Here is a 9,821-nt window from a genome sequence, read left to right on the forward strand (position 1 = left end):
TTTATTTATTTATTTTAATTTTACCTGGAAGAGACAGAGTGAGTGAGAGAGAGAGAGAGAGAGAGTGAGAGGGTGAGAAAGCAAGCCACCAGGTCCGGGACTTGAACTGCAGTCAGCCATGTGGGAGTCCAGTGTCCTTAACCACAACACCACCTGCTGGTCCCTAAATAAAATAATTTAAAAAACCTGATTCTACTCTATTTATCCCCAAAAGTATTATATAAGTAATAGAAAAATGACAGGACTAGCAGTTGGCATAACAGCTATGTTGCTCGACTTGCACGTAGTTGACCACGGTTCGAGTCCTAGACCTGGTAGCTTAAATTTACACCAGGTGCATGTGCATGTGTGCCCAAGATCCTAAGAGAAGAATGAAGGAGAAGTGATGGCCATCCCCCCTAGGGGATGATTTCTCAATTTCTGTCTCTCTCTCTCTTTTTGGCGAGCGCACGTGCCCTAAAGCAAAAGCCTCTCCAAAAACAAAACAAAACAATAGGGGAACCAACAGTTAGCGTAATGGCTATGTCGCTGGACTCCCACGTAGTCAACTGCGGTTCACGTCCCGAACCCGGTGGCTTAAAACTCACACTGGGCACGTGTGCGTGCGTGCCCAAGATCCCGAGAGGAGAATGGAGGAGAAGGGATTGCGGCGTGGCCATCCCCCCTGGGGGGTGATTTCTCGCTTTCTGTCTCTATGTCTCTCTCTGTCTGCCTGGCGAGTGCATGCCCCCTATAGCGAAAAAATCCTCTCCAAAAAAAAAAAAACAAAAAGGAAAAGTAGTTGAGGGTGGAGAATAGTTTGAAATTTTGTTACTATTGTTTATAAACAGTGTAATTTTTTTTAAAGAATTATTTCGTTTAACTTTATTACTCATTTTATTTTCATTTGATCAGAGAGAAAGTGAGAAAGCGAGAAAGCAAGCAGCCAGGTCTGGAACTTGAACCGCAGTCAACTACTTGGGAGTATCCAGCACCCTAACTACTACGCCACCTGCTGGTCCCCTATAAACAGTGTAACTTATATATCCTGCTCTAGCTCTACCCTCTCTGAACTCAGTTACTCATCCATAGAATTCTCCAATGATGAATAGATGTTTACTCTATCCATCTAAGAGACTAAAAGGAATACCATCAGGACGGCAGGCAGCACGGAGGTTATGGTGGCTGAATCCCACATAGCTGACACTGTGGTTTGAATCCTAGACCCAGCTTGAAAATCATGCCAGGTACGTGTACATGCCTGCTCAAAATCGCAAGAGGAGAATGGAAGGGAAGGGACTGTGGTGTTGCCACCCACCCACTGGAGATGTGGGTGATCTCACCTTCCATCTCACTATCTGGTAAACACACGTGCTTTATCCTGAAAAGATATAAGAAATTAATTCTTGGGACCAGCAGACGGCATAATGGCTGTGTCACTGGACTCCCATGTAGTCAACTGTGGTTCAAGTCTCAGACCCAGTGGCTAAAACTCACCCTGGGCACATGTGCGTGTGTGTCCAAGATCCCGACAAGAGAATGGAGGAGAAGGGATTGTGGCGTGGCCATGCCCCCTGGGGGGTGATTTCTCGCTTTCTGTCTCTCTGTCTCTGTCTTTCTAGTGACCACTTATGCCCTATAGAAAAAAAATCTCTCAAAACAAAAAAGAAAGAAATTATTAATCTCTAGGTCTGAGATCTGTGGAGACTTATAAAGCAAACATTTCAAAGATAGAAATGTTGCCCATTCTAGAAACCAATCTTACCTTTGGAGGGACCTCCTCCCTAATTCTGTGGTCTATGTTGTAATCTGAAGGAAGGATGGCTTTCTGCTAATAGGATCATGCAGAGCGCTGATAACTCTGGAACCCAGCCCAGGCCTCCTACACTCAGGTCAAGGCCAGAAAAATGACTATTGGCAGCCGAGTTGAGAGACAAAGATGAGAGGGGGTAGAGCAAGAGCTGAACATATAATAGGCCATGATTTCTCACAGCCTTGACCTTTACTCAAGAAATTCTAGCAACCAGGCCCAGTCAAATGTGATTATGTTCTGTGAAACACCAGCATGACTACAAAGAGTGAAATTTAACTTATGTTAGCACTAAGGATCTGTCCCAAGTAGACAATGACTGATTCCAGAATGTTGGCCAAATAAATGTCTGCAGCGAGTATTGCAACAACAAGCACTTCAAAAGGGAGACATCTAAAGAAACAGGAGGAATTTGTTGCAAACATCTGATCAAAAAGAAAAGGGAAGGGGCTGGATGATGATACAGCAATAAAATGAAACTCTATGAAGCTAACATGCATGGAAAAGCTCCACATTCACACCCAGGGGCTTCCATGAGTATACCAGGCATGGGTGTGTACATAATCAGGAGCTAGGGTAGCACACATGTCAAGACCCTGTTGGGGCCACGGTCTCTCTGTTATTCTCTTGTTCTCTCTCAATCATGAAATAAATAAATAAATAAATAAATAAGGATAGGAAAGGAAAGAAAAGGAAAGACTGAGGAGGGATGGCCTAAAATAAAATTTAAAATAACATAACAAAATAAAATAACACGACAGGCCAGCCGGTGGCATAGTGGTTAAAACAGCTGGATGCCATATGGCTGATTCCCATATAGTGTGGTTTGAGTCCCATACCCAGTGGCTTGAAAAACACACTAGGCATACATGCCCATAATCCTGAGAGGATTGTAGCACAGACATCCCCTGGGAAGTGCTTTCTCTTTCTCTCTCTCTCTCTCTCTCTCTCTCTGGTAAAGATATGTATCTTATAGCAAAATTTTTCAAAATAAATAACATGGGACCAGCAGTTAGCGTAATGGCTATGTCGCTGGACTCCCATGTAGTCGACTGCGGTTCAAGTCCTGGACCCAGTGGATTAAACTCACACTGGGCGCGTGTGTGTCCATGCCCAGGATCCCAATAGGACAATGGAGGAGAAGGGATTGCAGCGTGGCCATTCCCCCCCAAGGGGGTAATTTCTCGCTTTCTGTCTCTCTGTCTGTCTCTGTCTTTCTGGCGAGTGCACACGCCCTATGTCTGTATTTCTGAGGCGTGAACACCCCCTATAGCAAAAACTTCTCAAGAAAAAAAAAAAAAAACTTAAAAAAACCTTAAATAAATAACATGATAATATAATAGGTATAATATAGTGATATGGTATCATATCATACATGTAAGGGTGAATCTAGTGAGAAGAAGCAGAAAAACATGTTTAAGTACAAGTGACTCTGGACTTCACTGTTACTAGATCAAAAGAATGGGGGAAGGGACCAACAGGTGGGGTGGTGGTTAAGGCGCTGGACACTCCCACATGGCAGACCATGGTTCGAGTCCCAGACCTGGTGGCTTGCTTTCTTACTTTCTCTCTCTCTCTGTGGTCAAATTAAAAATAATAATAATAAATGAATATATAAAATTAAATAAATAATTCTTTGAAAAAAAAAAAAAAAAAGAATGGGGGAAAGGGCTATCACCATTATCCACTCACTGAAGTAGCTGCCATCCAAATCCAAGAAATTAATGGCCAAGAATCACCTCCTCTCCTATTCAACTACTTCACTAAACTCAAACCTATAGGAGCAAGGATTTAAATAGGATGGATAGCAAAGGGTTAAAGGAAGAACTAAATCATAAAAACTATCTTCTCTACAATATGATGAGGGTAGGGGACTAGGAAATACATATATGAGTCCAAATGATGGAAGCACTATCACCCAAGAAAGGAAAACTCAAGGTGCCCTCTGGTTCCCTTCTCTTACCTTAACTGCTATGTTGTTAGACTCAGTAGCACCACTAGTGAAAATAATCTCACGAGGATCAGCTCCAATCAATGACGCTACTTGCTGCAAACAAAGAAACAGAGATACAGAACATCAGTTCCCCAGAGAGGAAAGGGGCTGCAGACACAGCTGGAACAAAGAGCGCTCCAGGGCAAGAAGATCTCTACACATTCTACCACCTGCCCATGAAGAAGCTCTGTTCCTACTAGGGTCAGACAAGAAAAAGATTCATTATATCCCAGATCCCAGACTTTCTTACCCTAATATAAAACAATACCACAATATTATTATTAGTGTTTTTTATTTGTCTAATACACTTATTGTCCCAGCCTCAGTAGAACACACTGGTTAGTGCTGCTATCCTGCTACTTAAGACATCATGGCAGGCCTAGGTTCAAGTCTTAACCCTCTAAAAGAGCAAGGTTCAGTGGTACTTGCCTGTATTACTAGCTACTCAGGAGGCTGAGGCAGGAGAGTCAAAATATGCATTTATTGAGCTCTTAACATGTGTAAGTTTTTCTCTTAAGAATTATTTACCTTTATTTATTTATTTAAATTTGAACAGAGAGGGACAGAGTGAGAGCAAGAGAGAGAAAGAGAGAGGGAAAGTAAGAAACCAAGTCACTAGGGCCTGCAGTCGACCACAGTTGGGCATGTGGGAGTCCAACGCCCTTAACCCCCATGCCCTGTGCCCCAAATACTGTTTTTTTTTTTTTTTTTGAGAGGTTTTTGCTATAGGGTGTGTGCACTTGCCAGAAAGACAGAGAGAGATAGCAAAGGAAAAATCAGCCCCCATGGGGGATGGCCATGCCGCAATCCGTTCTCCTCTCAGGATCTTGGGCACGCACACACACGTGCCTGGCGTGAGTTTAAGCCACCAGGTCCGGGACTTGAACCACAGTCAACTACATGGGAGTTCAGTGATGTAGCCATTACACCATCTGCTGTTCCTAAGCCCTAAGTATTGTTAATAAACACTTTACCAGTACTGTCTCATTTAAGCCAACCAATAACCCTGAGGAATAGGCCCATTACATCTCCATTTTAAATCTGAGGAGAGTCAATCCCATGGAGCAGTGGCTAAAGGAATCAAGCCACATGTGGCCAACTGTGGATTGAATCCCAGCCCTGGTAGCTTGAAAAACAAGGGCATGTGTATCTGTGCCCAAAATCTTGAGAGGATGGAGAGTAAAGGGATTGCGGTATGACCATACCCCATAGGGGTGCTTTCTCCCTTTCTGTCTCTCTCTGGCAAGCACATGTGTTCTCTGGCAATGAAGTAAATAAATAACTGATACATTTGAAGGAAATTGACGCTTAGAAAATTAAGTTAGCCTACCCATGGTCTTTTATCTAGGAATTGTGAAAATTAACTAAATGCTGGCACCAGCCAGTGGCATGGTGGTTAAGGTAGCTGGATCCCACAGGCCAACTGAACGGTTTGAATCCTGTACCTGGCGGCAGCTTAAAAACATTCCAGGCATATATGTGTGATCCTAAAATCCAAAAAAGAAAACAGAAAAGAAGCGATTATAGTGTGGCTTATTCCCCGGGGGATGATTTCTTGCTTGCCTTCTCTCTGTTACTGTTTGATTGTCTCAGGTATGCACAAGTGTCCTACAGCAAAAACTTAAAAAATAAATAAGTAAAGGCCAACACTGTCCTGGAGATTAAAGAGGCTAGATCCTATTAGACTATCTTGACAGTTTGAGTCTCAGACCTGCACAGCTTGAAAAAAACAGCGCACACATGCTCAGAATTCAGAGAAGAAACTAGAGAAGGGATTGAGGTGTGGCCATCCCCCCTTGCAGGTGATTTTTCACTTTTCTCTCTCTCTCCAGCAAGCATACATACCTTGTAACAAAAAATAAAAATAAATAAAAATTATTCAACTGCCTACAGTAAAACTCCAATGTTGCTCTCTTAATTTCTTCCAGAAAGAACTCCAAACCATTTCCAGTTGGAGCCACGTCTACCAAGATAGAAATGCCCTCCCACAGGCCAGTTTCCAGATGCATCTGTACTAACCTTGCGAGCATGTTCCATGGCTGCCTCACTCTCCCAACCATAAGCGTGGGTCCTGGAATGTGGGTTCCCATAGTAGTTGACTAGGTAAGGAAGCATGGCATCAAGCACCCGGGGGTCCTGGACATAACAAAATGAATTATTCTCCTTGAACCCACAGTCAGCTCAGGCCCTATTCCATCCCCAGACCTGCCTGCCCACCCTGCCTAAACATTCAACCCTGCAGACATGGCTTGTCTCAGGTCTCAAACATTCTTCTGTCCCCTTAGGTATTAATGAAATAGCAACCAAATATGAGGGAACTTCAAAAGCTCATTGAAAATGGAATTAAAGGGCCAGCAGGTGGTATGGTGGTTGGGGCACCAACTCCCACACGTGACCATGGTTTGAGTCCTGACGTGGTGGCTTGTTTTCTCACTTTCCCTCCCTCTCTAGCTTTCCCTCGGACTTTCTCTTGTGAAAATGTGTGCCCTATAACAAATTTAAAAATAATAATAAAGAAAATAAAATTTTTAAAAAACAAAATGAAAGTATGGGTATATTTCGGTACCAAAAAATATTGAAAGCTATGCAGTTTATTCATAATAATTATCCATGAACGTTTTGAAGATCCTCTCATATACTTCCACTCCCAAAGATCTTAAATCAGACTGTTTTACTGTTCCTTGATAGTTTGCCAACATTGCCTTTTTCTGGGACCAGCAGTTGGTGTAATGGCTATGTCGCTGGACTCCCATGTAGTCGACGGCAGTTCGTGTCCTGGATGCAGTGACTTAAACTCACGCCAGGCACGTGTGTGTGCGTGCCCAAGATCCCGAGAGGAGAATGGAGGAGAAGGGATTGCAGTGTGGCCATCCCCCCTGGGGGGTGATTTCTCGTTTTCTGTCTGTCTCTCTCTGTCTGGTGAGCGCATGCACCCTATAGCAAAAATCTCTAAAAACAAACAAACTAAAAAACATTGCCTTTTTCTGACAGCTATTTCTGCAGGTGTTTCCATTTCTGCCAGGCAATATGATCTGAGGGACTAGGACATGACAGAGTCCAGGCAAACACTCCTTCTCACACACTGGAGAAAATATACATTAATATTAGAGTGCTTATCATGTGCTGAACTGCTTTACGTCTTTTAACCCTTTTTTTTTTGGAGAGGTTTTTGCTATAGGGTGCGTGCGCTCGCCAGACAGACAGAGAGGTAGAAAGCGAGAAATCACCCCCCAGGGGGGATGGCCACACCGCAATCCCTTCTTCTCCATTCTCCTCTCAGGATCTTGGGCACTCATGCACACGCGCCTGGCGTGAGTTTAAGCCACCGGGTCTGGGACTCGAACTGTGGTCGACTACGTGGAAGTCCAGTGACATAGCCATTACGCTAACTGCTGGTTCCACATCTTTTAACCCATTTAAGAATTGCCCAAGTTCACATAGTTACTAAATGGCAGTCTGGCTAATTCTAGAGCCCATGCTTTCAACTATGACTATTGTGGCTGAACTAAAATGAATTAACAAAAGTCTGTAACCATTTTTTTTTTAAATTTATTTATTTACATTCATTCACTATACACCATTACAGCATACAAAATGAGATTTCCCATCCAGAATACACTGTATATTGGCTCAATCAAGCACATCAACATACGTGTTATCAACAAATAATTTTCCATTTATTTCCTGTATATTTTGCTTTTTTTTTTTTTTTTTGCCATCCTTGATTCTCTATCCCTCATGCTATGCCATGTCCTCCCCTCCTCCCACATTGTCTCTGGTATCCATGGTTGCTTTCTATACCTTATACCCCCACTTAATTGATTCGGTAATGAACTTAATTAGTCTAAATATTTCCAATTGCAAGCACACCTGATATATACATATACATGAACATAAGTCTGACTTTAGGCATAAACCTCAGTGAGTAGAATGAACATACTATAAAGTAGCACCTAGCTGGGGCTATATAGCTTACTGCAGTCATCAAATACACATTTAAAAAAAATTTTCAATAAAAACCGTTTTCGTGGATTTTTTTTCTCCTGAAACTTTTTAAAATGAATTAATTTACGTTGATCCCCTAAGAATCGTCACAACATACCATATGTGGTACCCCATCTAGAATAAACTGCATAGTGGCCTAATCATGCATGTTATCATCAATGATTTTCTATTTCTATTTCTATAAATATATATATATATATATTTACCCCATGTCTGACCCTCTGCCCTTTCCCACCCTCTTCTCACACTATCTCTGCTGTCTACAGTTGTCTTCAGTCCCCCCTCCCCCATTTTGTTGGTCACACAATTTTATAAGTATTCTAACTACTTTCAATAGCAAGTTCAGCTGGTAATTTCAAGAAAAGCAGTTTTGGGACCAGCAGTTAGCATAATGGCTATGTCGCTGGACTCCCACGTAGTCGACCGTGTTTCGCGCCCCGGACCCGGTGGCTTAAAACTCACACCGGGCGCGTGTGCGTGCGTGCCCAAGATCCCGAGAGGAGAATGGAGGAGAAGGGATTGCAGCATGGCCATCCCCCCTGGGGGGTGATTTCTCGCTTTCTGTCTGTCTCTCTCTGTCTGTCTGGTGAGCACATGCACCCTATAGCAAAAACCTCTCCAAAAAAAGAAAAGCAGTTTTGAAGTAAGGAAACTTCCTTGAAACTTAAAGCCTAGAAACAGAGTCCGTAGCCATTATAATAAGTGGTAGGGCCACTTACAGTGGACGGAATTTAAACCTCCTGATGCATTGCTTTCCCCAGAACAACTCGATGGCTTTCACTTCTATTAAGGATCCAGTCATTCGTGTGCAATGTCACTATCATTTATTTTCTATAAATAGCCTTGGCTAAAGCTGCCCCTCCAACCTTACCAGAGGAGTTGTAGCTTGTACATCCATATAGAGAGGTCGCAGCACTGACTCGGCATCCGAGGCTGTATCTGAGGGAACAGTCGACTGGGGAGCATGGTCCACAACTGAAAACAGAACGGAGGGGACAAGTAAGAGAGGATGCTAAACTGCTGAGCATCCAAGAAAGCAGAAGGTAAAAGCGGACGGAGGTGAGGCCACAAATTTAAGGGATGCTGGGATCGAATCTTCATGGAAAGGAAACAAAACATCAGAGAACCTGGGACATTGTCTAAAGACTGCGTGTACATGTGTGAGAAAGAGAGGGACTGTTGAAGCAATTCTCAAATTGTATCGCTGGTAGGGAGGAGGAATTAAAAGGGCAAAGCCATTTCAAAGTAATGTGGAGACAGAGTAGGTGAGATCTCTTTCAAAGTTTACTGACGGGACAGGAGCCTCGACCAACCTCTCTTAAAAATTGGTCAGGAAAGGTGTGAAGGACGAACAAGACTTTGAGGGCCTACGGACAGGATCTAACACTGCCGAGGCGCGACCTGAGAAAGCATGAGGGGCGAGAGGGTCGGAGGGTCTGCGCCACAGGGCGGGACTGGGAGGCTCCGGAATATTCAGGTGCGTCGCCGCGCCAAGGGGAAGGGTCCGCAGGTGGCAGGAGCGTACCGCGCAGGCGCAGCCCCCGAGTGGGCGCCACGGGCCTCGACCCCGGGGCCGCCGTCGCCAAGGCGGCGTGCCTCCAAGCGGCTCGCAGCAGCATGGTCCCGGCGGCAGAGCCCACCACCCGACGCCACGCAGTCCTCGGTCCCCGCACCCGGAAGTACCGCCTCGCGTTCCGGAAGCGATTCCGCGGGCCAGGCCGTGAGCGCCCTCCGCCTAGCTTTCGGAGTGAGACGTAGAGCCGAACGACGGAGGCCGCGAGCGAGGTGAGGTGGGGGCGGCCCGAACCCAGACGCGCGGTACGATGCGGGGCCCGAACGCCAAGGGGGTGGGTGGAGTCGCGTTCCGCGCTGGTTTTCTGTCGCCGACTTCCCCGAACCCTTCTTTGGGTCCCCGGACGCGGTCTGCTGCCCTCGTCCCGGGCTGGCGACAGGGCCCGCACTTCCCTATCCCTCGCACCCACAGATGCCGGTGGCCGTCGGTCCTTACGGACAGTCCCCGCCAAGCTGCTTCGA

At 45.0% G+C, this 9,821-nt stretch overlaps 2 protein-coding genes across 3 annotated transcripts in view; one reads left to right on the plus strand and one right to left on the minus strand.

Moving 5' to 3' along the window:
* The window catches only part of NFS1 (NFS1 cysteine desulfurase), a 32,694-nt gene extending 23,252 nt beyond the window's left edge, over positions 1–9,442 (minus strand). For both annotated transcript variants that reach the window (XM_006144072.3, XM_006144071.3), the window contains exons 1-4: positions 9,313–9,442; positions 8,659–8,762; positions 5,802–5,918; positions 3,753–3,836 (exon numbers count right to left, since the gene is read on the minus strand). In XM_006144072.3, the coding sequence (XP_006144134.1) occupies positions 3,753–3,836; positions 5,802–5,918; positions 8,659–8,762; positions 9,313–9,406 (399 nt within the window). In that variant the 5' untranslated portion in view covers positions 9,407–9,442. The remainder of the gene's footprint in view (positions 1–3,752; positions 3,837–5,801; positions 5,919–8,658; positions 8,763–9,312) is intronic.
* A 79-nt stretch (positions 9,443–9,521) lies between these two features.
* ROMO1 (reactive oxygen species modulator 1) overlaps positions 9,522–9,821 on the plus strand; it is a 1,945-nt gene continuing 1,645 nt past the window's right edge. Inside the window, exons 1-2 of the mRNA XM_006144073.3 lie at positions 9,522–9,572; positions 9,772–9,802. Coding sequence (XP_006144135.1) covers positions 9,772–9,802 — 31 coding nt within the window. The 5' untranslated portion in view covers positions 9,522–9,572. The remainder of the gene's footprint in view (positions 9,573–9,771; positions 9,803–9,821) is intronic.

Source organism: Tupaia chinensis, unplaced genomic scaffold, assembly GCF_000334495.1.
Source record: "Tupaia chinensis unplaced genomic scaffold, TupChi_1.0 Scaffold000115_1, whole genome shotgun sequence".
NCBI lineage: Eukaryota > Metazoa > Chordata > Mammalia > Scandentia > Tupaiidae > Tupaia > Tupaia belangeri.